Source organism: Idiotropiscis lumnitzeri, chromosome 8 (genome assembly GCF_059441095.1).
Source record: "Idiotropiscis lumnitzeri isolate Australia: NSW breed Sydney's pygmy pipehorse chromosome 8, RoL_Ilum_1.0, whole genome shotgun sequence".
NCBI classification, from domain to species: domain Eukaryota; kingdom Metazoa; phylum Chordata; class Actinopteri; order Syngnathiformes; family Syngnathidae; genus Idiotropiscis; species Idiotropiscis lumnitzeri.
The window spans coordinates 2,601,161-2,626,817 of NC_142398.1; the positions used below are offsets into that span (position 1 = coordinate 2,601,161).

The 25,657-nt window shown below is 42.3% G+C and overlaps 1 protein-coding gene across 5 annotated transcripts; it reads right to left on the reverse strand.

The window, feature by feature from the left end:
- Positions 1-396: 396 nt before the first annotated feature.
- iqce (IQ motif containing E) lies at positions 397-24,498 on the reverse strand. 5 transcript variants are annotated; one of them, XM_088302452.1, is made up of 22 exons: positions 24,162-24,498; positions 23,306-23,419; positions 22,088-22,129; positions 21,965-22,004; positions 21,730-21,870; positions 20,922-21,005; positions 20,787-20,836; positions 20,328-20,441; positions 19,739-19,789; positions 19,591-19,661; positions 19,442-19,514; positions 19,314-19,354; positions 18,144-18,295; positions 17,765-17,820; positions 15,974-16,221; positions 15,834-15,899; positions 12,945-13,052; positions 12,790-12,876; positions 5,033-5,246; positions 4,537-4,649; positions 4,310-4,431; positions 397-918 (listed from the first exon to the last, which is right to left on the reverse strand). In XM_088302452.1, exons 2-22 carry the CDS (start codon positions 23,354-23,356, stop codon positions 794-796), a joined length of 2,049 nt encoding a protein of 682 aa, XP_088158578.1. In that variant the 5' UTR covers positions 23,357-23,419; positions 24,162-24,498; the 3' UTR covers positions 397-793. The 5 variants fall into 5 exon arrangements, with proteins under 5 accessions (XP_088158578.1, XP_088158577.1, XP_088158580.1 ...); XM_088302451.1 differs by having other exon boundaries at positions 23,306-23,439; XM_088302454.1 differs by lacking the exon at positions 22,088-22,129.
- Between the last annotated feature and the right edge of the window lie 1,159 nt (positions 24,499-25,657).

Here is a 25,657-nt window from a genome sequence, read left to right on the forward strand (position 1 = left end):
CAACCGTACATGAAGTGACAGGAAATGGGAGGGGTTATGACATACCAGGAAATGGGCGGTGTTATGACGCACCTGGCCTTGGGAAAGGCCATGACGTTACCCGGACGTCGTAAATCATAGGGGTCATAAATCATGGGGTCATTAACACCTTTTATCGGGGTCATAAACACCTTTTATTGGGGTCATAAACACTTTTATTGGGGGTCGCAAATCATAGGGGTCATAAATCATAGGGTCATAAATACCTTTTTGACACTACTAGGACTATCTTCTTTTTTTCATGTAGTAATCATACATGTTTTACTTTTGTTTTCAGTGAATGTACAAACATCTAAAGTTATTGCACTGAAAACAATAACTTATTTTTTGTTTTGAAAAAAAAAAGGAAAAAGGGAAGACCATTGACGTTGATTTATTAGAACCCTCAATTAAAATGTGATGGAAATCCGTTTTAAGAAATCAGTTCAAGTTTTACAAAAACTTGAATCATGTAACCCGTAAAGGAACTGTCCTGTAGATGGATGAAATCACACGGTCGTGTAAATAAGACTTTTAAACACACGTCAGTAAGGCTCATTCAGACATTTTTCCAGTACGGCTCACTCAGTACAAGAAAAATAATGTTTTTATTGCTATCAGCTACTGGAATGTCCACGTTTGTAGGCACTTTGGCAGCAGGAGTGATACATTTCATACAAGTGTTCCCTGCCAACATGAAATCCATAAACTAATTTACAGTCCAAATATATGGCGTGATAGTTAAAGGTTTTCCATGTTGCTCGTCTCTTTTCAGTCACAAGATCCTGGACTCTCTGCTTCTCTGAGGGTACGACTCGGCCATGATGATGTCGTCCGACTCGTCTGAGTTGTCAGAATCCCCAGAATAGGCGTCGTCTCCCATGTCCGGCTCTGTTTGGGCTGCGTCAGAGACAAACCAGGTTGAAAAGCATAATGACAAATGAAAGACATGTTTACACCATGTTCCCGACGGTCATGGCCACTCCAATTGTGGCCACTGTGGCCATAACTCGATGGCTGTGAGACAACAAGGTGCGACGGGATGAGAACCCTAGACCGCTAATGCCCCCACAACCCCTGCATCATCACACGACGGAACTTTATTTATGTTGACCGATATTTTAAAAGGAAAATAAGCTTGAATTGTGTCTGTGCGCTGTGCCGATTAATTTTATTTTCAGGAACGTCAGAGTTAGCTAGCATGGACTAAAGATGTCCTGCACTCAATGTCTTGCATGAGGCTTTTTTTTGCCGATGTTTTCATGATATTTACTTATGTATTTGTTTGTATTTAAAATGAGTTTGGCACCAATGTGCTAACAATATGATCTATTTAATAATTTGACAGCAACAATCATAATAATGATCCTAATGATCTAGGGTACATTTTATCTTAAACCATGAGGGAAGACAGAAAAAAACATGAACGTAATTATGTCTAACTACTCATTATGGTAATTAAACAAAAATAAACTCACATACTTTCCTTGGGCTCTTTTATCATTTACGGTCATTCATAAATGTATTTTTCCGGACACTTCTTATGTGATATAAGGTTAAAGCTGTTTTATTTAATCTTCAATCTCTAATTAATCTTTAGTCTATTGCATTGAAGTGTGAATTCAATGACAAATGCATTAAAATCCATTGAGAGGCAGGAAAATGTAAAAGCCTGACTTGGGCAGCTCGGTGGGCGACTGGTGAGCACGATGGCCTCACAGTGAAGAGGTCGTGGGTTCGATTCCGGCTCCGCCCTTCCTGTGTGGAGTGTCCATGTTCTGTCTGTGCCTGCGTGGGTTTTTTCCCACATTCCAAAAACATGCATGGCAGGTTGATTGGACACTCCAAATTGCCCCCAGGTATGAGTGTGAGTGCAGATGGTTGTTTGTCTATATGTGACCTGCGATTGGCTAGCAACCTGTTCAGGGTGTGCCCCGCCTACTGCCCGAAGATAACTGGGATAGGCACCAGCACCCCCTGCGATCCTTGTGAGGAGAAGCGGTACAAATACTGGATGGATGGATAGTCCTGACTTCACCTGTACAGTGGTAGCGGATTGTAAAGGATCCATTGCTTTAGTGGTGTTTTTGCAATGACAAAAAGTATAAATGAAGAGATTGCTGCAGTCACATTAACATTATGGATTTTACAGTCACCAATAGCGGCATGGTTGGTGCTGCTGATCAGTTAGAGGGCCGTAGTAAAACCCTTGGACAGCACATAGGCTGTATCAAATCTTGGAAGCGGTCTGTAGTGTGGTTGGAAACATATACCTCTATTTCCCAGCATATTACACTATACACCTACAACTACAACCACAATAATGCCCACCATGGCATATCTGTTTATAGTCATAGAGAGAGGCAGAGAGCATTTTCAGGCAGTTCTAGTGCACTGAGCAGTGCGTGTGGGAATAAAAAAAATTGTGGAACTACCAATGAGGAGTTAACAGTTTTGACTGCAGTCATTCAAAAGTACTGTGAAGTCATTCAAACATATTGATAAAGTAATTCGAACATACTGCAAATTTGTTCAAACATATTTGGGGCAGGGGGGATGACGGCAAAACTGTCATCAATGCTGGACAACCCAACCCACCCACTCAATGACACTCCACAGCTCCTTCAGTGATAGACTGTTACACCCTCGCTGTACGAAAGAGAGATTTCGCCGCACCTTCCTGCCGGATGCCGTCAGACTTTTTAACAAGATCATTACGTCAGGACTACAAACGGGCGGGCATTAGTGCAATTGTGCAGTCCTAGGATGCAATACACACTACTACTGTGCTTTATCCAATGCTGTACTTAAATATTGACCAATGCTGTATTTTGTTTACCATTACAGTATTCTTATCATTACAGTACCTTTATCATTGCATTATTTTCTATCATTGCAGTATTTTTTTTATCATTGCAGTACTTTTACCATTACAGTACATTGTAGTGTTTTCTATCATTGTAGTACTTTTACCATTACCGTACTTTTACCATTGCAGTATTTTCTATCATTACAGTACTTCTACTATTACAGTACTTTTATCATTGCAGCATTTTCTATCATTGCCATATTTTTTTTAATCATTGCAGTACTTTTACCAATACAGTACTTTTATTATTGCAGTATTTTCTATCATTGCAGTACTTTTACTATGACAGTACTTTTATAGTTGCAGTATTTTCTATCATTCAGTGTTTTTTTTTTATCAGTGCAGCGTTTTTATTTCTTTCCCCTCTGTACCATGGATAGACATTAGGAGTGTTTCCTTACACTTGTATATGTTGTGGGATGTAAGTGTGAATATACATGGGGATTTGTGTATATACGTATACAGTGTGTATACTTGCATGCTTTTTATGAATGTCTGCAGCTAATGTTATTCATTAACGGCTACATTACGCCGCCGCCTCTGTGTGATCTATATCTTTGCTGCTGTAACACTGCAAATTTCCCCATTGTGGGACTATTAAAGGACATCTTCATCTTTATCTTTATAAATCCATTTAAACGTCTTGAAAATGTATGATATTTGTTTTCCCATAATGCCATGGGGTATTAACTTGCGTAACTGAGCCAACCACTTCACAGGTGGACAGGACTCGCCAACAGTGAATATGAACCGATCTCACGCTGCCTTGCACACAAGTCAGGCGAGTATACCACTACACCATCAGCGACCCTCGGTTAAAATAAGCCATTTTAAACTAAAAAGTCAAACTTTTGGATGTTTTAGAAATTAAAACGTTGGCAGGCAACCAGCCTTCTATAATATATTACGTTTGTAAATTAGTGAATGTGAGACATTGTCAAGATCTTTGGTCTTTGATCTATCAATAAGGGCATTCCATTCACTTGTTTTTAATCAAATTGGATTTTTCATGCGTTGGACTATTTTTATTGATTTATACACAAAAGGTGAACAGAGACTTCGCGCGCCAGTCCAAGTTTTTTGTTGAAATGCTGAAATTAGAGGATTTGGAGAATTTTAAGTTCAAACAAGCAAAATAGTTTTGGATTATTTTATTGCTTAGTTTTCGGTTAACCGATTTTTGCACCCCTAGTAAACATCTAATGCTAACAACAGAACAGAAACCTTGACTTGTGTGGGGCAGTAGTACATTGAGTCAATCAACAGTCTGTGACAAACCCTGGGACAAATTAATTTCACCTCTTCTACCTTGTATTATGTCTTACGGAGAGAAATTAATGTGAAAAATATGCATGATGTCCGAAGGTCCATTGCTATAGCCCAGCAGCACCCTCGATCAAATGGTAATTTCCTCGCTCTAACCTTTAGAGGGCATCAATAATCTATGAGTCCCGGAGACGGGCCACAGAGCGTCCTCATCCAAGCTCGATTTAGCGGCTGCAGCACTGTCAAATTCCAACTCTGATGTCGCTCCTCTTGGCAAACTAGTTACACACAGAAAGGATTCTGAGCTGTTACACACACACACAGGACTTGAGTTGTTCACTGGAACATAATGAATGTTAATGAAAGCGTATGATTGGTTTCACCTGTCTGCAAGGTGACGCAGACGAGCCAGGTGGCCCCTGAACGCAGCCTGGATGCTGACCAAGGAGACCTCATCCAAGACCCCTCCATCCTTTGGATTGGTGGAATCACCAGCCTGAAGAGGAAATTTAAATGACATGCAAGTTCATGAGAAGTTGCACTAGTACCGTTGATTGTCGTTCCGTGGCGTTTATTTGCGTTCAGTGAAGAAACTGTATCAAAATAAAAATATAAATGCAGCAGTAAAACAGGTTAACATCAAGATGTCAGTTGTAAGGCAGGGCAGGGTAAGAGACGAGCATACTAGGTGTAGTTTAACCAAATGCATGAGTGTAGAATTAAGTCTTTCAGTCAAGATTTAAAAATGCATATAATCAGAATCAGAATCAGAATCAGAATATACCACTACAGAGTACTGTAGCTCGAATGGAGAATGCTCTAGAACCTGCTGACTTGTTTTTGAAGCTTTTTAGTGCCCACAAGAGCCTGTTTCCATACCTCACTTTTGTTCTTTGTCCTATCTGCACGGGTCTCCATATCTGGCTTTGGATGTTCATGTCCCTCTTCCTCTTTTTCAACGTCGTCATCGTCGTCTTCCTTGACTTCTTCGTCCACCTCATCCTGGTGTGCTCTGACCTGGCCTTTGTCATGGGGATTGTTTCCTTTCTCCTTCAAAGTCTGGACTAGTGTCCTCAACTGGCTCAACTCCTCTCTGAACAAAAAAAAAACAAAAAGAAAAAACAACAGCTATAAAACCAGTGTATCATGCGAACAGTTTATATGATGTGATATTGTATCTTTAAATTAGACATTGTGCTTTTGACAAGCGATGATTATCGACTTTCTAGTCGAGTCATCGGATTTGCGGCCGCATGTTTTGGACATTCAGGTGAAGAGAGGGGCAGAGCTGCGAACGGATCACCACCTGGTGGTGAGTTGGCTCCAATGGTGGGGCAGATACCAGTCCGACCCGGCAGACCCAAACGTATTGTGAGGGTTTGCTGGGAACGTCTGTTAGAATCCGCTGTCAGAAAGAGTTTCAACTCTTACCACAGGCATTACTTTGCACACATCCCGGAGGAGGCAGGAGACATTGAGCTCAAGTGGACCATGTTTCGTGTCTCCATTGTGAAAGGCAGTCAATGGTGGTCAGTGCCTGTTGTGGCGGCAAACCCCGAACCCACTGGTGGACACCGGCGGGAAGGCATGCTGTCAAGCTGGAAAAAAAAAAGAGTCCTATTGGGCCTTTTTGGCCTGTGGTACTCTGGAGGCAGCTGACAGGTAACGGCTGGCAAAGCGTAATGCTTTGGTGATTGCTGACACATAAACATGAGCGTGGGAGAAGTTTGATGAGGCCATGGAAAACGACTTCCACACAACTTCAAGAAAATTCTGGTCCACCATCCAGCGTCTCTGGAGAGGGAAGAAGTGCACCACTAACACTGTTTATAGTGGAGATGGGGAGCTGGTGACTTTGACTCGGGACGTTGAGTCGGTGGGGAGAATACTTCCTCAATTCCATCGACACGCCTTACATTGAGGAAGCAGAGACTCCGAGGTGGACTCACCTATCTATGGGGTTGAAGTAACTGAGGTGGTTAACAAGCTCCACGGTGGCAAAGCCCGAATGTTGGGGGGTTGTCATGGTCGACTCTGCAAAATCACATGGGCATCAGGGACAGTGCCTCTGGATTGGCAGACCGGGGTGGTGGTCCCCCAGTGTGTTCCAATTACGGAGGAATCACACTCCTGAGCCTCCTTGGCAAAGTCTATCAGGAGTGCTGAGAGGAGGGTCCGTCGGGAGGTCGAATCTCAGATTCGGGAGGTACAGTGTGGTTTTCCTCCCGGCCGTGGAACAGTGGACTAGCTTTACACACACTGTTTTTTTGCAGATGTGGTACTGTTGGCTTTTTTAAGCACTGATCTCAGACTCTCACTCTAGTGGTTCATAGCCGAGTGTGAACAGGTTGGGATGAAGATCAGCACCTTCAAATCTGAGACCATGATCTTTCACCAAGTGGAGGAGTTCTAGTATCTTGGGGTCTTGTTCACAAGTGACGGGAGGGTGGAGCGTGAGATCGACAGGCGGATCGGTGCAGTAAATTACTGATTGTCGGTTCTCTGAAGCCTTTGATCAGCTCTGTGTTCCCTCATCAAACACGGAGGAACTCAGCTTTTGGTTCCACTCTTTATGTAGTAATATTTTGGATTCTGCGGCTCCATTAAAAATCATGCGGTCAAAAGTAAGACCGGAGCCATGGTGAAATGAAAGAACTTGTACAGATAAACATGAGCTCTCCAATCTTGTTGCACACAGATTACAATGACAATAAAGGGCATTCTGATTCTGAATGCCGCAAAGCTGAATGCAGGTGGAAAAAAAGACAGGCTTGCAGGTCTCGTATCAAATCCATAAAGACTGCGGGCACAGTTACCAAAGCAAGGTGAAAGAGTTCAAGAGGAAATAATTGTCCAGTCTTATTCAGAACAATTGTCATAATCTGCGTACTCTATTTAAAACTATAGATTCTGCACTTAAACCCAGTCAGCAGAATTGCACAGACTTGTCCTCTGTTATGTGCAATACATTTTTGCAGTTTTTTATGGACAAGGTTGCTACAGCCAGGGCTCTTGTTTCATCCGACTCACCATATGATGTTGTCCCTTCTCAGTTCTTTAAGGAAGTTCTCCCAAGTATTGGCGAATCAGTCTTGGCCATTATCAACAGCAGTCTTTCTTGTGGGTAGCCCTCCAACATTTTAAATATAATATGGTGCAACCCCTGTTTAAGAAACCTGGCCTTGATCAAGATGTGCTGTCAAACTTTTGACCCATTTCCAAATTGCCTTTTATATCTAAAATTTTGGAAAAGGTGGCACACATGTAGTTACGATCTTTCTTGTATAAACACAATGTCATGGAGGTTTTCCAGTCAGGTTTCAAGAAAATGCATAGCACAAAGTCAGCGCAATTACAAGTTTTGAATTATATTCTCCTGGCAAATGACATTGGAGACTATGTGTGTCTTGTCGTGTTAGATCTAACTGCAGCGTTTGACACAGTGGATCACAGTATTCTTCTGGCTTGTTTACAGCACCAGGTGGAAATTAGTGGTAGCGCTCCAGAATAGCTTAGATCCTATTTGACTGGCAGGACCATTCGCCGAAGTTGCACTGAGTCCCGCTGTGCCCCTTTCTCGTAGGGTGTCCCACAAAGTTCAGTTTTGGGACCCTTGCTGTTTTCGTGATACTTGTTGCCCCTAGGTTCCATCTTACGAAAACATGGATTTTTCCTTCCATTGTTATCCAGATGACGGTCAGATCTATGTCCAGATGAGCAAAAAAGACACTTTCTCCTTGAGACGACTTCTGTCTTGCCAAGAGAAAATCTAAATCTGGATGTCACTTAATTTCTTGCATTTAAACAAAAAGAGGGCAGAAGTTATGGTGTTCGGTCCCAGTGGCCCTTCCACTTTCAACTAGGACTGGGCGATATGACCGAAAATCAATATTGCGATAAATTGAGCAATTTGACCTTGATGACGATAAGTGCCCGATAAATTCCCCCCGTGGACCAAAGTCAAAATAAATGCAGGAAATGCATGTCATGCCATTATCCACACCGCTTGTCCTGTACAGCAGGCATCACCAAATGGCGGACCGCGGTCCGAATCCGGGCCGACAGATGGTTCAGACCGGACCCATGACCAATCTATGATGAATTTTTTTCAGGGCGCATTTGCAAACGTTGACGCTGCAATTCTAGTTAATGCGGAAATGGCATAACTGATTTAAGCCAGTCAAATCTTTTTTTTACGATCCACTGCCAATTGCGCAGCAGACCGAAAGAGAGTGCTGCTGAAAGTATGCGTTGCTAAAAAGTTAGCAAGGTCGATGCGTGTTATTTTAAATGAATGGACGGAGAAATTTAGTTTCGTTCTGGCTGCAGCCGATTCAAAACCAGCGTGCATCATATGCTCCGAAACCGTCGCAACATTGCGAAGCGCCACTACAAAACAAAGCACCGCCCTTTTGTGCAAAGTTATCCGCTGAAGTGTGAGGTGAGCGCACGTAAAAACATCGAACTTCAAGTGCAGTCTAACAGATTTTTACATTTTTGTTTACAGCCCAGCGGCATGCAAACGAATGTTCACTGAAAGTATCAGGGATTTTGGGGAAACATGAAAAAGGAAGGAGTGCTTAAATGCGGTTGCACAAACATTATTTAAAGGAAAACACAAAGCCCAGATGTGAGAAATAATCTAAAAAATCCCAATGGCCCTGCCTCCGTTCCAACCCAGATTTAAGTCACTGGCAGGGCAGTCACAAACTACCGTATTTTCGCAGTCATAAGGCGCACTTAAAAGTCCCAAATCTTCCCCTAAACTAACACAGCGCCTTGTAAGGCGACTACGCTCATTATATGGACAAAGTATCACTCGCGACCATCAACCCTTTTACTCATTGGGCTGTTCGGAGTGCATGTTAGCACACCCTGCTGGACAAAGTGTGAGTCATCTATGCTTCAAAGTGACCATGACTATACATTATGTGACTATGGTGTTTGGGTGATGGTGTGGAAGAAAGCTGGACAAAAGGGCAGCTGTCCACAATGTTGTAGTCTGTCTTATCATTTATGTTATTGCAAGCAAGAAACGTCCCAGGTTTAGACAACAGACAAAAAGCCCAAAGCATAACAGCACATCTCTCTAAACAGCCATGTGATTTAGCTGAGTCTGAGTGGCTCCCAGAAGGCATTGCTCCAATGGCTCCCAAGAAGCCATTGCTATATCATTTTGTGTTATTTTTATTTCTTTTTGGTATATTGATGGCATGAGAGATACATGTTTTGTGTTAATCTTATTTCTTTGTTTCATTGTTTGCTTGTATGCTGAGTTTTTTTTTTTTTAAACCGTGACTCTAAGGAGTGTGGTGACCAGTGAAGTCCCTCCCCTGACGTAGTCTTGTAGACTATTGCCATGATACCTATTATTGGTTAGAGTCATTGTTAATGATAGTGATTGTCAATGATATCATAGCAACTGTCTTTGAAATGTGGCGATTGCTTATGGTATTGAGGCAAAGTGAATTGCCATGGGCTGAGTCAGCGCGAGCAGCCGAGCTATTGCTATGCTAAAAGCAGCTGAGCTAGCACCTTGGGCGCGCCCAGTGTGTGCTTCAAAGACAGAAATAGCACCCTCAACAGGTGTTGCGCCCTTTGAGGCAGCGCGTCCTATGACTGCGAAAATACGGTAATTTTTCTCATTAAGAGAAGTTAAAAAATATTCAAAAGAAAAGGTGGTGTCAAAGCTCATTTTGAATTAGTTTTTAATGAGGACAGCCATTTTTACTGATTGTGTACTGAACATGTTGACCTGTTTTACTTGGATAATTAGGCTTTCCGTTTTTTTTAGGCTGATAACTCTTTAAGAAAAAAAGGTCAAAGATGTTAACTCAATGCTTAGCACGTGATATATTTCCCGCAGGAGATATTTTACTGTTTTTTCTGTAAGTGGCACCCTTAAATTCCTGGAGCCATATTTTCTTAAATGTGAACTAAACGCCTTTTATTTGTTTCACTGGCAAAGGTGTTTAATGGGAACATTGCTAAATATTTATTATATAAGTGCGCTCTGTTGAAAATGACTAAATATCGAAAGTATATAAAAATGTGAACATAGGCTAGACATTAAGGGAAGTTGGACTTTGGTTCGGACCTTTTCATTGGAAGAAATTTTAGTCGTGGACCTTTGTGACTTTTAAGTGAATACCTCTGCTGTACAGGGTCGCGGGGAGGGTGCTGGAGCCTATCCCAGCTGACTACGGGCGAAAGGCGCACTACACCCTGAACTAGTCGCCAGCCAGTCTCAGGGCAGACATAGACACCGTCACTGAGTGGGAACTGAACCCACGCTGCCCGCACACAAATCGGGCGAGTGTACCACTACACCATCAGTGACCTGCAGGAAATGCATATTAATTCCTTTTTTTATTGACCAACTGGTATCCATTACTTTCAATGAAAAATAAAAGTTCAAAAATCATCTGTACAAACATTCCAAATAGCTTGCTTTGCATGCCACAAAGAACAGGAGAAAAAGGGTACCTCTCACAAAATCTTTTTCTACAAATAGATTGCGCCGAGATGCTGTCATGCCATTTGCAAAGGCCTAGATTTGTGTAAAGGTACCTTGTAAACAATATAAATAATGGCATGTGCAAAGGAGCTAGTCGCCTGTAAACAAAATGCTAAATAAAATGAAAAAAATGTCAATGGAAGGCCAATGCCAAATAAACAAGTGTGCATCATCAGGAAAATGTACCGTCTCGAGTACTCTGATGCGCAGCCGCCTTTTGTGTCTATCACAGTCAGGCTCAAACAGGGATCCATGTTGCGACTCGACCACAAGTCGGATGTGGACGCAAAATGCTTGACATGTCTACGCTCCCGTCCCAATGTTGTCCATATCGGGAAGTGCGGTTCGCGACAAATATTTTCGTACCTTGTGTCGGCTACTTTCATGAGGCGTTTAAATCCTGTGCGCTCCACTGTAACTAGAGGAGCTATATCTTTAGCTATGTGCTCGGCTATCACGTCCACCTCTGAGACGTTCTCTCGTATGGTGTCACAGCATGGTTGTGTTGTGGGTGGTGAAAAAGAAAAAGGTTGGACGCGCTGTTTCGGGTGCTTACGACGCACTTTGTAGTTCATGTTCTTTTGCTCAAACATCGTCTTTATGGAACCCAAAACATTTCCAAACGACAGTTGTCAAATTTCTTTTCGGGACAAACGCGACTACACGCGCTTTAGCCGTCTTAAAGGGGCATGAACATCGAAAATACTTTTCTTTTTCCTTTTTTTTTTTTTTATGACACCGAATTTACCGACATGGGCAAAATGATGTCGGCCATTGGAATACATTTCGGTAACGGTATATTTTCGGTTTATCGCCCAGCCCTACTTTCAACCCTGTTGACCTCGGCCCCCTGGTATTTCATCTAAAGCCAACAGTCGTAAACTTGGGTTTTAAATTGGACAGTGAATTTAAATTAGATCGGCAAATCAGTGCTGTTCTTCGATCCAGCTTCTTTCATCTTAGGCAGCTCGCTAAAGTGAAGCCCTTTCTTTCCCAACAGCACTTAGAAACAGTAATCCATGCCTTCGTTACATCTAGGCTAGATAACTGTCATGCGCTTTACTATGGAGTCAGTCAATCCTCCCTCAAGCGCCTCTAACTGGTCCAAAATGCTGCTGCTCACCTTTTAACTGGAGCTCAGAAGACGATCTTGCCCTCTCCTCACTGGCTCACCGTGCACTTTAAAGTTTACTTTAAGATACTTTTGTTCATCTTCAAATCTTTAAATGGCCTCGCCCCAGCGTACCTCTCTTAGATCCTCTACCACTACACACCTGCCCGCTGCCTCAGATCTATGGACCAAATGCTGCTGGAGGTGCCGACCACTAAGCGCAGCCTCATGGAGGAGCGTACCTTTTCTGTTGCCGGCCCATCCCAGTGGAATGACCTCCCATTAAATGTTAGGCAAGCCCCTTTTCTGTCCACTTTTAAAACCCGTTTGAAGGCACAATTTTATTCTTTAGCTTTCGACTCAACATGAGACAGTCACTGTTCTGCTATTCTTCTGGTATCTATTATATATGTGTTTGAATTTGTTTTCTAATTTCCCACAAATTTAATTACACCATATGGAAAGTGCTGTGTTACAGCTCCACCTGTTGCGAAATGCACTCTATAAATAAAGTTGTATTGGATTGTATTGTACTGTAAGAACATGATCTTCGAGACAAGCCGGATAAGCGGCAGATAATGGCTGAATGGATGGATATTGTGCTTTAAGTTCCCAATTTAACTCTCAAACTTTTTTGCATATTGAATCAGAGACTAACACTGCATCAAACAAATTCAAATACAGCTCTGCTTACCTTTTGGCTTTGGCATGATAGTTTTTCAGACAGCATAGTTGGAGCGTATGTTGGGGCAGTCTAGCTGACAAGTCATGGGTGGGGAAACTCGGTGTGGTGGGGTAGTTATTTATGTAAATGAGCCAAACTGTGATGTTCAAACAAAATTTAGAAGCAGCTCGCTCACTGACTTGATTTTCAGAAATGATTTCACACTTGAAGGCTGGGTAGACACCCCACAGACCATACGATATACAAGCCATAAAAAACTAAGTTTGATCTATGTCCCCTTTAAAGTGTGTATTAATATGCTGTGTATCAAAAGTCAAACATACTCATGCTGCTGTCGCTCTCTTTCTAGTTTGCATTGCCATCGTTCAGCCTCTTGTTCCCTTTCGCTTGTCAGCTGTTGCACTTCCCTGCTGTGAAACGCAAAATTTCAAAATGGAGGACAAACAGTCATATACGACACATACACCCATCAACGTACCGGTGCCGTCCTCGTTCCAATTCCAGCTCGCTCATCTGCTCGGCTCTCCAGCATTCCAGTTGCTTTTCAAGCTCTACCATTTCTGTCCTCAACTCTACAACTTCATTGCTGCCAACAACACACACATTATTATTCTCACGATTGAAATCATGAGGCGGAATAAGAGGGCTCATGACAAATACAGTAACACCTTTTTTACTTGAGAAACCCGGAGTGCATTTCAGCCAAAGGTACATTCCCGGTGGATCAATGTACTTTCAAACCCATGAAGCAGCACTGTCGCTGGAAGTAATCATGGCTGAACTTTCCCTTTGCACAATTAACATAAACAAGGACCTTTGAATAAAATGTACCACAGGACTCTATTTAAGGTAAGTTGTTTTAAGACAAACTTTAACAAACACTTTACCATTTTATTTGCTGATGCTTCGTACTTGGCTTGCTGAGCAAGCCGTGCTAGTCGGCATGAATCACAGCTTCTGAACACCAGTGTTTTTGTCAACGATGACAATGATGAAAATATTTCGTTAACGTCCATTTTTTTTTCAAGACGATAACGAGATGAACAAGCTAAACGTGGCTCTTTGATGATGAAAACATGATGTGACACATGAATTGAAAAAGACAGGACGAAATTGTTAGCATGAGGTCCGTCAGACGTTCAAAATTGATAACATCACTTCCTATTGTACAGGTAATCTGTCGTTCAAAAAAATCGCAGTGCAACCTATCCTCGTTTGGGCACGCCTCACACACAACATTGCACCCACCGGTATAACAAAACACAAACTTTTCTGCGGTCATTTGTCTCGGCTCACACACACTGACACGCTTTCCTTTGACGGACCTTGGCGACAGTGACACTCAGTTGGCTACTTGGTTCTGATAACAGCAAGCTGTAACAAGTAAAGAAGATATGTTTGATAGAGTTTGTACTTGTGGAACTGTATTATGGAACATCTGCAAGTGTATGTTCTTAAGACGTATTTTTTTTTTTTTTAATTATATGTTGCTTTAAGTGAAATAATGCCAAATAAAATGTTTTGGTTCTCGGCTAATTTTGGAGCAATGAGCATTGATTCCACTGTTACCACTTTATCTATTTGTAATGCATATTCATTAGTAGTCAACCAGAGTCTTTGCTATTGGGTGGGAAATCTTGCATGCCTACTTTCAACAAAAACAGACTAAAATCTTTTTGACTTTTCGTCAACTAAATTTACGAAAACTAGATTAAAACTTTTTAATTCTGTCGACTGGAACGTTTTTGAGTTTTTGTCCACTAAAACTAGACTAAAACTATCACGAAAAGGAATGACTAAATGTGACGAAAACTAATAAGCGTTTTCATCCAAAAGACTAGGGCTAAATCTAAAATGCCGGCCAAAAACAACACTGCTGAACACAGCTGTTTACTGTTTGCTTATCACTGAACGGCATACCGTATTTTTACGGCTATAAGACGCGCTGCATCAAAGGGCGCAACACCAGTTGAGGGTGCTATTTTCGTATTTAATGCATATACTAGGCGCGCCGCACTACAGGGCGCGAGCTTGTGCTCGCGCTAGCTCAGCTCGCGCAAGTAGCCAGCTCACCAGGATTCAATCCCTTAAGGGATCGCTGCCAGAGGTTATCGCCCCAAGTCAATGACAGATGTCCTGAAACTATAAGGAATCACTGCCAATAACGCTGACTCGAACCAATACGTCTACTAGACAACGTCAGGGGAGGGACTTCACTGGTCACCTCACTCCTTAGAGTCACGGTTTCAAATCAAAACCAAAAAAACTCAGCATACAAGCACACAGTGAAACAAAGAAATAAGATTAACACAAAACATGTATCTCTCATGCCATCTATATACCCAAAAGAAATAAAAATAACACAAAAAGATTATAGCAATGGCTTCTTGGGAGCCACTCAGACTCAGCCAATCACATGGCTGTTTAGAGATGTGCATGGCTGTTTAGAGAGATGTGCTGTTGTGCTTTGGGCTTTTTGCAGTCTGTTGTCTAAAACTGGGACGTTTCTTGCTTGCAATAACATAAATGATAAGACGGACCACAACATTGTGAACAGCTGCCCTTTTGTCCAGCTTTCTCCTACACCATCACCCAAATACCATAGTCACATAATGTATTAGTCACAGTCAATTCGAAGCATAGTTGACTCAGACTTTGACCAGCAGGGTGTGCTAGCACGCACTCCGAACAGCCCAATGAGTAAAAGGGTTGATGGTCGAGAGTGATGCCCAGTCCATACAATGGGCGCGTCGCTTTACAAGGCACCTCGTTTGTTTTGGGGAAGATTTGGGACTTTAAAGTGCGCCCTATGGTCCGGAAAATACGGTATTTGAATAGCGTTATAAATTTCCAAACACAACATTGTCCAAAAGTTCTGTTCGTTTATTAACGGGGACGAGACTGGCGAGATGCAAAGAGGGAAGATGCTGGGTGAGGCTGCGATGATGCGCAGCCAATCAGCTCACGTGCATGTAAGCCCCCTCACCTCTGTTGATGGTCCTGTCTCTATGATTTGATTGTATGTATGCGCGCGCCATGTCCAGTCTGTCATAAGGAGGAGGGCACTGTCTTCCTATTGGTCAATGCCGAAGAACCAATTGAATAACAACGTAGGACATGTCACACTATTAAGCCAGACTTTCGTTGTGGTGGTCGTAATGCATCTCAGACGCCAAACAACCAATCACTGAGTATGTCACACTACACAGGCTTGAGTCAAGACAACTCAAAATCGGCTACAAGACACTACGTTTGTCTGCGACACGTCTGTCAGCACAAAATCGGGCTACATTCATGTATTCTGACATTGGCAATAGGAACACTCATGTCACACGTGTGCAAAATGGCCGACACATAGTCAACATACTCGTGCTGCAGCCGAATTTCTTCTTCTGCTTCTTGCTGTCGTGTCATCGTCTGTCTCACTTGCTCTCTGCAAACACAATCAGCCTCCTTTCAACTTGGACCCACAAACAAGAAGACGCTGGCGTTGGTGTCGTCACTCACTCTTTACTGGCCAGTGCCTCGTGCAGCTGCATCCTCTCAGCCTCCAGCGATTCCACACGCCTTTGCAAATTTGGCACTTCCTCCTCCTCCATGGTCTCTGTCCCAGCGTGCGCCGTGTCCACGGGTGCTGTCTGGACGGCCACATCCAAGAGCTTACGTGGTGTGGTCTGAGCCTCCTGGTGCACAACGTGAGCAGGTGCCTGCTCTAATCGACTCTGTGCTTTTAGGGCATTTCTCTCTTCCAGCCGCTGACAGGACACAAGCATGAGATGTCATAAACACAAAGTTACATTTCAGTTTCAACCGGTGGCGGCAGGTGAAAAGAGGGTGCTAGGGCGTCGCCCTACCTCTCAGTTGAATCACCTTGAGTATGACAAAAGTTAAATAATAAAAAGGAAATTGAAGTATTAAAGTACAAAATATACGGATATCTATCTTTAGATGAGAAAGATAAATACAGTAGGATACAATTTAAAGGGACGCTCCACTGACATTGGCACTTATATAATAGGTTTGCATGTAAAAATGGCATCAGTACTAAAATGCACCCACCAAAAAGACTGTGGTGATTTAGGGTTTATTTTGTGATGAGATTTACGACAAAGGGGCTGCACGGTGGTTAGCTTGATGGCCTCACAATACGGAGGTCGTGGGTTCGTTTACGCCTCAGGCCTTCCTGTGTGGAGTTTGCATGTTCTCCCCATGCCTGCATGGGTTTCCTCCGGGTACTTTCCTCCCACATTCCAAAAACATGCATGGCAGGTTCATTGAACACTCTAAATTCCCCCTTGGTATGAGGGTGAACACCGAGGGTTGTTTGTCTATGTGTGCCCGGCGATTGGCTGGCAACCAGTTCGGGGTGTACCCCGCCTACTGCCCGAAGACAGCTGGAATAGGCTCCAGCACCCCCGCGACCCTAGTGAGGAGAAGCGGTACAGATAATGGATGGATGGATGGATTTACGACAAAATGGCACACCCCCTTTTCGAGCTTGTTATTTTTTTCCGGTTTCAGCGTCAACAGCTTACCGCCGAATTCGTGCCGGGAAAGCCTGGCTGTTTCCACTCATGCACGTTCGCTTCCACCACCACTTGTAGCCAGTTCATGAAACTATCAGCGTTGCGGCGCAGGTTTGTGTCGATTTCGTGTAAACTCTTCATTGATGAAGCCTGGCGGGGGTCTTCTTCAACAGTGCACATCGCGGGGCCGATTCGGGAGCGTCAATGTTCATTGAACAAAAAGTTCCAGGAGGGAAGCCACCTCCAAAGGTGTGTTGCTACATTGCGTGCTTTGTAATCGGTCCCTTCAATGATTCTTGCCGAAGCATATTCCTCATTAAAAGTAGGCATTTTGCAAGTCGTCCCTTTTTTCCTAATTTATCCAAAATGAATTGATAAAAAAGAAAATAATTTCAGTTTCCTGATTACGAAATTTATAAAGAGATCTTATGAGTGAAAATGGGCCATCTTGGGTCTTGTCCTCTTTTATGTTGAGTAAAATTGCATTTTTATGATGCAACTTGCATTTTGGGCGGAATGATGATTCCGTATTGACTCTTGCTACAGTTTAAACATGTGCAATAGGTTTAACATGTGCAATAGGGTCATCAACAAAGCAAAAGATAGCACAAAGGATCAAGATAGGTTCGATTCCCGTGCCCGTGAAGGCTCTCATCACTCTTCACGCCCCCACTGGAGAAAACGCCACTTGCTGTCACTACTATTTGTAAATATATCAATGTAAATTGTTGGCTTGAATAAAAGTATTTTTAAAACATGAGTTTCAACTTACCTTTTCCAGTTCAAGCAGCCTCCTCAAGAGTCTGTATTTGCTCCACTCTTTGTAACCTACGAGACGCACACCAATTTTATCTATTACATATCAATATCATAATATGTTATTATTATACATTTTCAAATTAGAAACTTGAATAGTGGAAAATGCTAAACAAACTGACATTTTTTATCCTAAAAATATTTTAACATCTACTGTACTAAATTAAACATTTTTTTAACTCATCCCGATAAAAAATATTGCCAGCCCCCCCTACTCACACACACACTACAAACAGAAAACTTTATTTGTGCTGAATAAATAGTGGAGTTGAACAACTTCACATAGCCTGGCATTGGAGTGCCCATTTTGTCTGTGGACAGTTGAATTGTTGAACCTTTGATGCCGGAGGCGGGGCTGTCTGTGTCCAGCTCCTCCCTGAGCGTGGCGTTGTCCAGCTGCAACTGTTTTAGATCCTCAGACAGACGCAGCACAGTGGAGCTCAGCGCCTTCTGCTGCCTACGGAAAACTTTACTCTCTGATATACCACTGTAAGGGGGAAAAAGGAGGAGAGATGTTTAAATTTTATTCATTCATTCTGACCCATTTGTATATACTTGTGTTTCACTCGTCAGTGTGACATTGCCCCCCTGCTATTCACATGAGGGTCTGGCGAAATCCAACAGAATCCATTATCTGTTCCGCTTCTCCTCACAAAGGTCGAGGGAGAGGGGGAGCTATCCCAGCTGTCTTCGAGCTGGTTGTATATAATGTGTGTGTGGCGTGTGTGTGGGGGTGTGTTGGTGTGTGTGTGTATATATATATATATATATATATATAAATAAAAGAGGTGTCAGAAAAACGCGTTATTAATGGGATTAATCCAACCTCCTATTAACGCCGTCAATTTTTTTTAACGATTGATTAAGAGTCATCTTGGCCTAATAAACAATGTAGTCCAATGACGTGCGCTGACGCTTGCGAGACCGGAAAAAAACATCAAGCACGCGAAATTTAGGACACGCCTGCATGGGCTTGCTGTGCGGAGTTTTCGCCGGTTTATAGAACTAAAATCATCATGGGAGTGGTAAAAATGATGCAAATTCAATTCTGAACGCCAAGTTTTTTTTTTTTAAAGTTACCCAATGGTGTCATTGATAAGAGCAAAGTCATTTGTGTGTATTACCATCGTGCACTGAACTACTATCGTGGCACGTCCAGTTTAAAACACAATTTTTTTTTACAATTAATAAAATGTGCGATTAACTACGAGTTAACTATGAAAAAATTTGATTAATTATGATTAAATATTTTAATCGCCTGACTAATATATATATATATATATATATATATAAACACACAATATTTTTAAAGGGAAGTAAAACAAATAGATGGGTTTAAAAAATTAAGATGGCGAAAATGTGCAATTAAAACCAACAAACACCATTTTAAAAAAATCTGTGTGAGCAGCATTTTAGTATTGCCACGTGGTAGTTATGTAACTTTCTTGTGCTTGTAATGACAGCCAACAGAAACAAAAAGAATGCTTGAAGGAGCACTACCAAACCTTTTCTCTGAAGCTTCCAGAAGCAACTTCAGTCTTTGGATCTGAAAAATGAGGCGTGTCCCATTGAGACATGAATGTGTCACAATACTTTTGTCAACTTAATGTGTGACAGATGCCATTTTTTTCACCTCCTCAAAATAGTTCTTCACAGTCATCCTCATCTCCAGCAGGTTGGTGGCTCTCAAATCACTCTGAAGGTTACTGTGGTATAAAATTAAATATTATTCTTCATTTTAGCCCCAAAAAGAGCAGAATCCAGAGTATCACAACAGGTTACCCAATAGCGTTCTCCTTCTCGCGACACTGCTGCTCCAGCTTGAGTATTCTCTGTTTCAGTCCATTCACTACCTGAATGCATGGACGCAATCTTAAGTTTAGGGGCCATTTTAATCTAAATAAATAAATTAAAAAAACACAATACTCACCACGCTTCCCTCATGCTTTTTGTCCACAAGGCTGCGGATGAACTCGGACCTCTGTGGAGAAACGTGTTAAAGGTTGGATTCTGTATTCAGTCAGTTAACGATTGTTAAAAGACTAGCCCTAAAATTGCACTGGTGTAAATATGACTAAAACTCACAAAAATTATGCAAGTTAAATAAGACTACTCTAATTCCCAAAAAAAGTGGATTTGCTTAAAACAAGACTAATGTAAATCCACAAAAGGTTGCACGGATTAAAACAAAAGTACCATAAAGCCTACCAAAGTTTTGCATGCTAAAAAATATTGACAATTTCCAAAAAAAGCTTTGTACAACAAAATCCAGATTATTTTATTTTGTGGAGCCACTTGACAAAATAAAATTAAGTAAATTCAACACAATTTTTTTCAGTGAATGTAAAAATACGACCATCGAAAATGACCCAAAAATTGCACAGCGTAAATTGACCAGAGGTTTATGTCCTCAAATGTTGTGCATCATAAATCAAAACTACTGCAAATCTTCCCAACGTAACTTTCCCAAAGTTACACTGGTTACATGGCAAAGACTGTCCCCCTAAAAATGCAATCACATTGGTGGGATCCAGGAGCTCCTCCAGCTGCTTCTCTCTTTTGGCGTTGTCCTCCTCCAGACGCCGAAGTTTTACTTTCATCTTCTGATTGTCTGACTTCTGCTCATGGAGACTCTGAATACCATTAATGGGGACAAAATTACATGAGACACGTCATGATATGTCACAAATCATCAACTCTCATTAGATGGTGAATGTGTATCTAATAAATTGGTCAAAAAACTATTTGTCTTTATTTATTTGGGGGGGGACGTTGTGGGCGTGGGGGGTACAGTGCCCCACAATGTCCTATTTGTCTGCTTTTCACATAGAACTCAGCGCCTGTTTCATCTTCTATCTGAAGCCCTCAAATCACTGACTTTTAACACGTAACTGTTCCTGACGATTCTTCCTGTCCTTTCTTTGCTATGTTGTGCAATTGAGCTTGTTCAAACACCACCTTAATAACAGGAAGTTTACCTTCTTAAGGAGTGTGATCTCATTACGCATTTCCTCCTTGTCTCTGGCAACTGCAACAAAGCCGGACAACAATGAAGGACGCATGGCACTCAAAAGGCCGCCTGCTTGCGTTTCCCTTGTGAGGCCTGCGCTTACCATTGGGCGCCGAGTGATGATGATTCCTAGTGGGCAAAGTGTGTCTGGGAAACTCCGGCGTCATATCCCTTTCTGATCGCTGATCTAAAAAAAATAAGTAAAGTGTGAAAGAAACTTGCGTAGATTAAGACTATTGTAAATCCTTTGACAATTGCTCAGGTTAATATCAAACTAAATAAATGTCCAAAAAGTTGAACAATTACAAATAATACATTTACCAAAGGTTGAGCAGGTTTAAACAAGATGATCATAAATCCCTCCAAAAGGTGACCATCTTAAAACAACATTAGTGTTGAATTACTGGCTAACGGTAAATCCCTCAAAATTATACAGGTTATAGTTGAAATCAAAAGTTGAAATCAAACTATTTTAAGCACCCGGAAATGGGTCGGGTTAAATTATAAATCTCATAAATCCTGCAAAAGTCATGCAAGTGAAGCTAAGAACGCTAAAAAGCCTTAAAAATGTGTGCTGTTTAAAATTAAACCATGCCAACAAAAAAGGGCGTGGTTAAAATAAGACCACGTACCTTAAATCATACAAACATTGCTCAGGTGAAAATAAGGGAACATTGTCATCAAGTTGATTGCTTCAAAATAAACCACTATAATTCTCTAAAAAGTTCAGCAGGTTGAAATAAAAATTCCATAAATCCTCCAAAAGTTGCATGTGAAATCAAGATTACCATCAAGAACGGTACGAGTTGTCATTTAAAGTAAGACTACAATGTCTTCATCATGGCTGGCTACACAAACAAAGAAAGTGCGAGTGCTCCCGTGGGTGCGCTGCTGCTGCTTAGAACATGTACCATGGTGATTGCTGAGGGACGTGAAGCGAGCAGAGTACGTTTCCCCGCCCGGTGTGTCACAGAGCGACGTGCGCGGTAGCTTCCAGGCCGAGATGGTCGCTTTCTTGGGGTTCACTTTCATGCTAGAGAGGTACGGGGACCCTGCGGCGGAAAATGTCGAATTTACTCAAGTGTTGGTTGAAGTTCTGATGTGGAACAAAAGACAAGGGGAAAAAAGGAGTGAGAAAGGACTTACTAAGAGAAGGCGGAGGCTTGCCCGTTTTCTTCTTTTGTGTCTAAGAAAAATCCAAAACTTTTATAACTTAAAATGACATGTTTACTTATAAAGAGGAATTGGAATGTGAATTATGTGCTGTACCTTTTTCAAATAATCACCAGAAAACGAGAAGCCAATATCGGGCTGAATCACATATGGAAGAAGTGCATTATCATTAGCATTAGCATCATTGAATGCATATTTAGTGGTGAGGCAATATTGCGGTAAGCCCACCAAAGAAAATGTAAACATCTTATACACACATGCACTTTTTAAAATATCAAACAGAGTTTCTGTACTTGGATTTTATATTTTAGTGTTACACATACACTTTATGTAATATCAAAAATGATTCCTGTATTTTTTTTCTTATTAAATTGTTATTTCCTAAATAAGAAAAACAGCATGTACATTGTACTGTATAAAAATATGATTTGGTACAGTTGGCTTCTTCAAGGGATTTCTGATTCTGATTTCCAACTCTCACAGAAGCAGTTCACACTTGAATGTGAAGCAGTTGGGTTGAAGATCAGCACCTCCAAATCTGAGACCATGGTTCTCAGTCTGAAAAGGGTGAAGTGCCCTCTCCAGGTCGGGGAAGAGATCCTGCCCCGAGTGGAGGAGTTTAAGTATCTTGGGGTCTTGTTCACGAGTGAAGGGAGGATGGAGCATGAGAGTGACAGACGGATCGGTGCAGAAGTCTGCTGTGATGCGGACGCTGTATCGGTCTGTCGTTGTGAAGAGGGAGCTGAGCCAAAAGGCGAAGCTCTCAATTTACCGGTCGATCTTCGTTCCTACTCTCACCTATGGTCACAAGCTGTGGGTCGTGACCGAAAGAACAAGATCTCGGATGAGTCTCCTCCACCGAGTGTCCGGGCTCTCGCTTAGAGATAGGGTGAGAAGCTCTGCCATCCGGGAGGGACTCAGCAAGCCGCTGCTTCTCCGCGCTGAGAGGAATCAGATGAGGTAGCTCGGACATCTGATTAGGATGTCTCCTGGACGCCTCCCTGGTGAGGTGTTCCGAACATATCCTATCGGCAGGAGGCCCAGAGGACAACCCAGGCCTAGGAACGCCTGGGGATCCTTCCAGAAGATATACAAGACGTGATTGTGGAGAGGGAAGTCTGGGCTTCCCTGCTGAAGCTGCTGCATCCGCAACCCGACCCCGGATAAGCGGCGGATAATGGATGGATGGATACATTATTGTGACAAACTGGCCTCTGTCAGAACCTAGTTGACCATCCAGTACACAGCTGAGATGCTGAGTGCGATGTCACATAGTAATGTCATTATTTTTGTTATGGGAGCAGTGTAACTCACCAGCACCTCGCCGTCTTCATCTGTCGGGACGTCACTCGCCCCTGCTGACATGTTGGAAGCCGTCGAGGGTGCTCGTTAAGCAGACATGTCAGCCTGCGGAGGCACTAGACTGGACTGCAGACATGAGGAGTGGGCTGCCGGAGACACTCAGTGTGACAATAGTACTTCACTGTCTACTTGTAACAACCGTTTACACACAGGGACCCCCAAATAAACCCTAAAACACTCAAGTTATCAACGGACCAAGTGAAATCTCGTTGGGTTTCAAAGCTACGATTGGCTGGCAACCAGTTCAGGGTGTCCCCGCCAATGGCCTGAAGAAAGCTGAAACTAAACAATTTTAATCGAATCGGGGGACTTTAATGAATCTTACATCCTTCCCCTTAAGTGAAAACGCTGACAAACGTTTTTCATTTTTGGGGTTAGTCTGCCAGATATACCCCTCAGATTTTTCCCCACAACTTCCAAATTATCAAATCAACTAAACCTTTGAAATGTAAATTACAGCTGGCGTATTGTAGCCTAAGCAAGTGACCTCCTCATGTAGCATAATTTCGACTGACACTTTAAACACGAACCTTATCCAAGCCATTTACTGTGTTTTCACAACCACTCTATCTTGGACAAGTGTTTTTTTTTCCCGCACCAGAAAAAAAAACATTTTGCCACACGAGTGTACGTGTGATGTCACTGTGAAACCCTCCATACTGGAGAAAACAGGGAAGAATGCAAGAGAAAAAATGGCGTCACTAGTATGTTTCTGACGTCACACTAATTGTATATAGTTCACTTTTGTCTACAAGTGATAATTTTGACATTTCCTTGGGAAAAAAGATTTTTAAAAGTATGACTGTACCTTCGTTGGCCTTGTTAGTCGTCTTCATTTTCTTTTTCTTTTTTTTCAAAATCTCCAAGGGGACTAGCACAATAGTTCAGTCGCATCGCTAGCATTGAGCCATCATTCCCTATAAACGGACCGCGGCGTCAGTATTAGCAATAGCATTAGCACAGGCCGCCTGACCGTCCCCTCTCACTACGCGTTGACTCGCCCTCGTTCTCCACAAAGTCGCTGTCGGTTTGCTGGAGACATGGCCTCTCCAAGCTACGAGTAGTTATTTTTGTCTTGCTGAAGAGGTGACTTGTTTCACATCGGGTCGTCTAGCAACCAGGCACTAGGGAAAGACACACGGGAAAACCGGAGGGTAAACCGGAAACACAACAACCATCTAACAAATAAAAGTATTGATTGACAATGTTTTGGCAAACTATTGAGTCCCAATGTGCATTTATCCACATATATAGCTTTAGAATATACATATATCAGTTCAAACATATTTAAAAACAAGTAAACCAACAAATATATGGAACTTCTAGCTCAAAGTGAAACGTATTGTGAAAGGCACACGTTTGACAACGTTTTGTGGTGTGAGGGCACCGCTTCCGCTTATTTTGTGCATTCTCATTGGTCAGCAACGCTAAAAAGGCGAGTCTGAAAGAGCTCTCCTCCTATACTAGGGTAAAACGCGTAATCCATTTCCAGTGGAACTTTGCTAGGCAACCTACGATACAGTCTGAAACTCAAATTTAATTACTCAAACACATCGATAAACGCCAATTACGCCTCAACTGTGTACTGGTCGCTGACAGCGATGCTGCTTCTCTGTCATAGCTATGATGACTATTGCAATAATATCTGAAGTACGCATGGTCAAACGGTCAAGTTGGGGGTAACAAACTCTCCGCTCATTGAAAAGTATTGAAATTTGGGTCGTTGTCTTTAAATTGTGACGGTAGATGACATTTGTTTCACTTGTGGAACAATCTGCCTGCAGAGGCAACAGTGCGAATTTTACATAAATCGGACGTAATTGCTCTAACGTTAGATTAATGTCCTTACTAACAGCCAAGAGGCACTTGGAGAAATGACGAAACTAAACGGCGAGATGTGGAGTATGGGGGTCAGCAAATATTGTCATTGACACACCGGGTATTTTTTTTTACTACATTGATATAGATAATGATGCAAACTGGTCATATGAGAGAAAGAAAAGTGTACATTCGATCACACCCAAGAACGATTCTTACCCCTTAAAGACCCATTGTGAGTTAAATTCAGAAAATGCCAAATTGAATCTTTTTGAGTCACAAGTAAAGTAATTAGACCTAATACGAACATTAAGCCACTGATGGTGTAGTGGTACATTTGCCTGATTTGTTTGCGGGCAGTGTGGGTTCGGTTCCCACTCAGTGACAGTGTGTTCCCTGTGACTGGCTGGTGACTAGTTCAGGGTGTAGTGTACCTTTTGCCCGTAGTCAGCAGGGATAGGCTCCAGCACCCTACCGCGACCCTGT

What these genes read in the sequence shown, in the direction of transcription:
- iqce (XM_088302452.1), bottom strand. Translation starts at nt 23,356, where the DNA reads ATGTCAGCAGGGGCGAGTGACGTCCCGACAGATGAAGACGGCGAGGTG. An exon ending in TCATCACTCGGCGCCCAATG is followed by an intron (nt 20,837 to 20,921) that starts GTAAGCGCAGGC and finishes GCTTTGTTGCAG; the next exon opens with TTGCCAGAGACAAGGAGGAA. An exon ending in CCCCGCCTCCGGCATCAAAG is followed by an intron (nt 17,821 to 18,143) that starts GTTCAACAATTC and finishes TGCGTCTCGTAG; the next exon opens with GTTACAAAGAGTGGAGCAAA.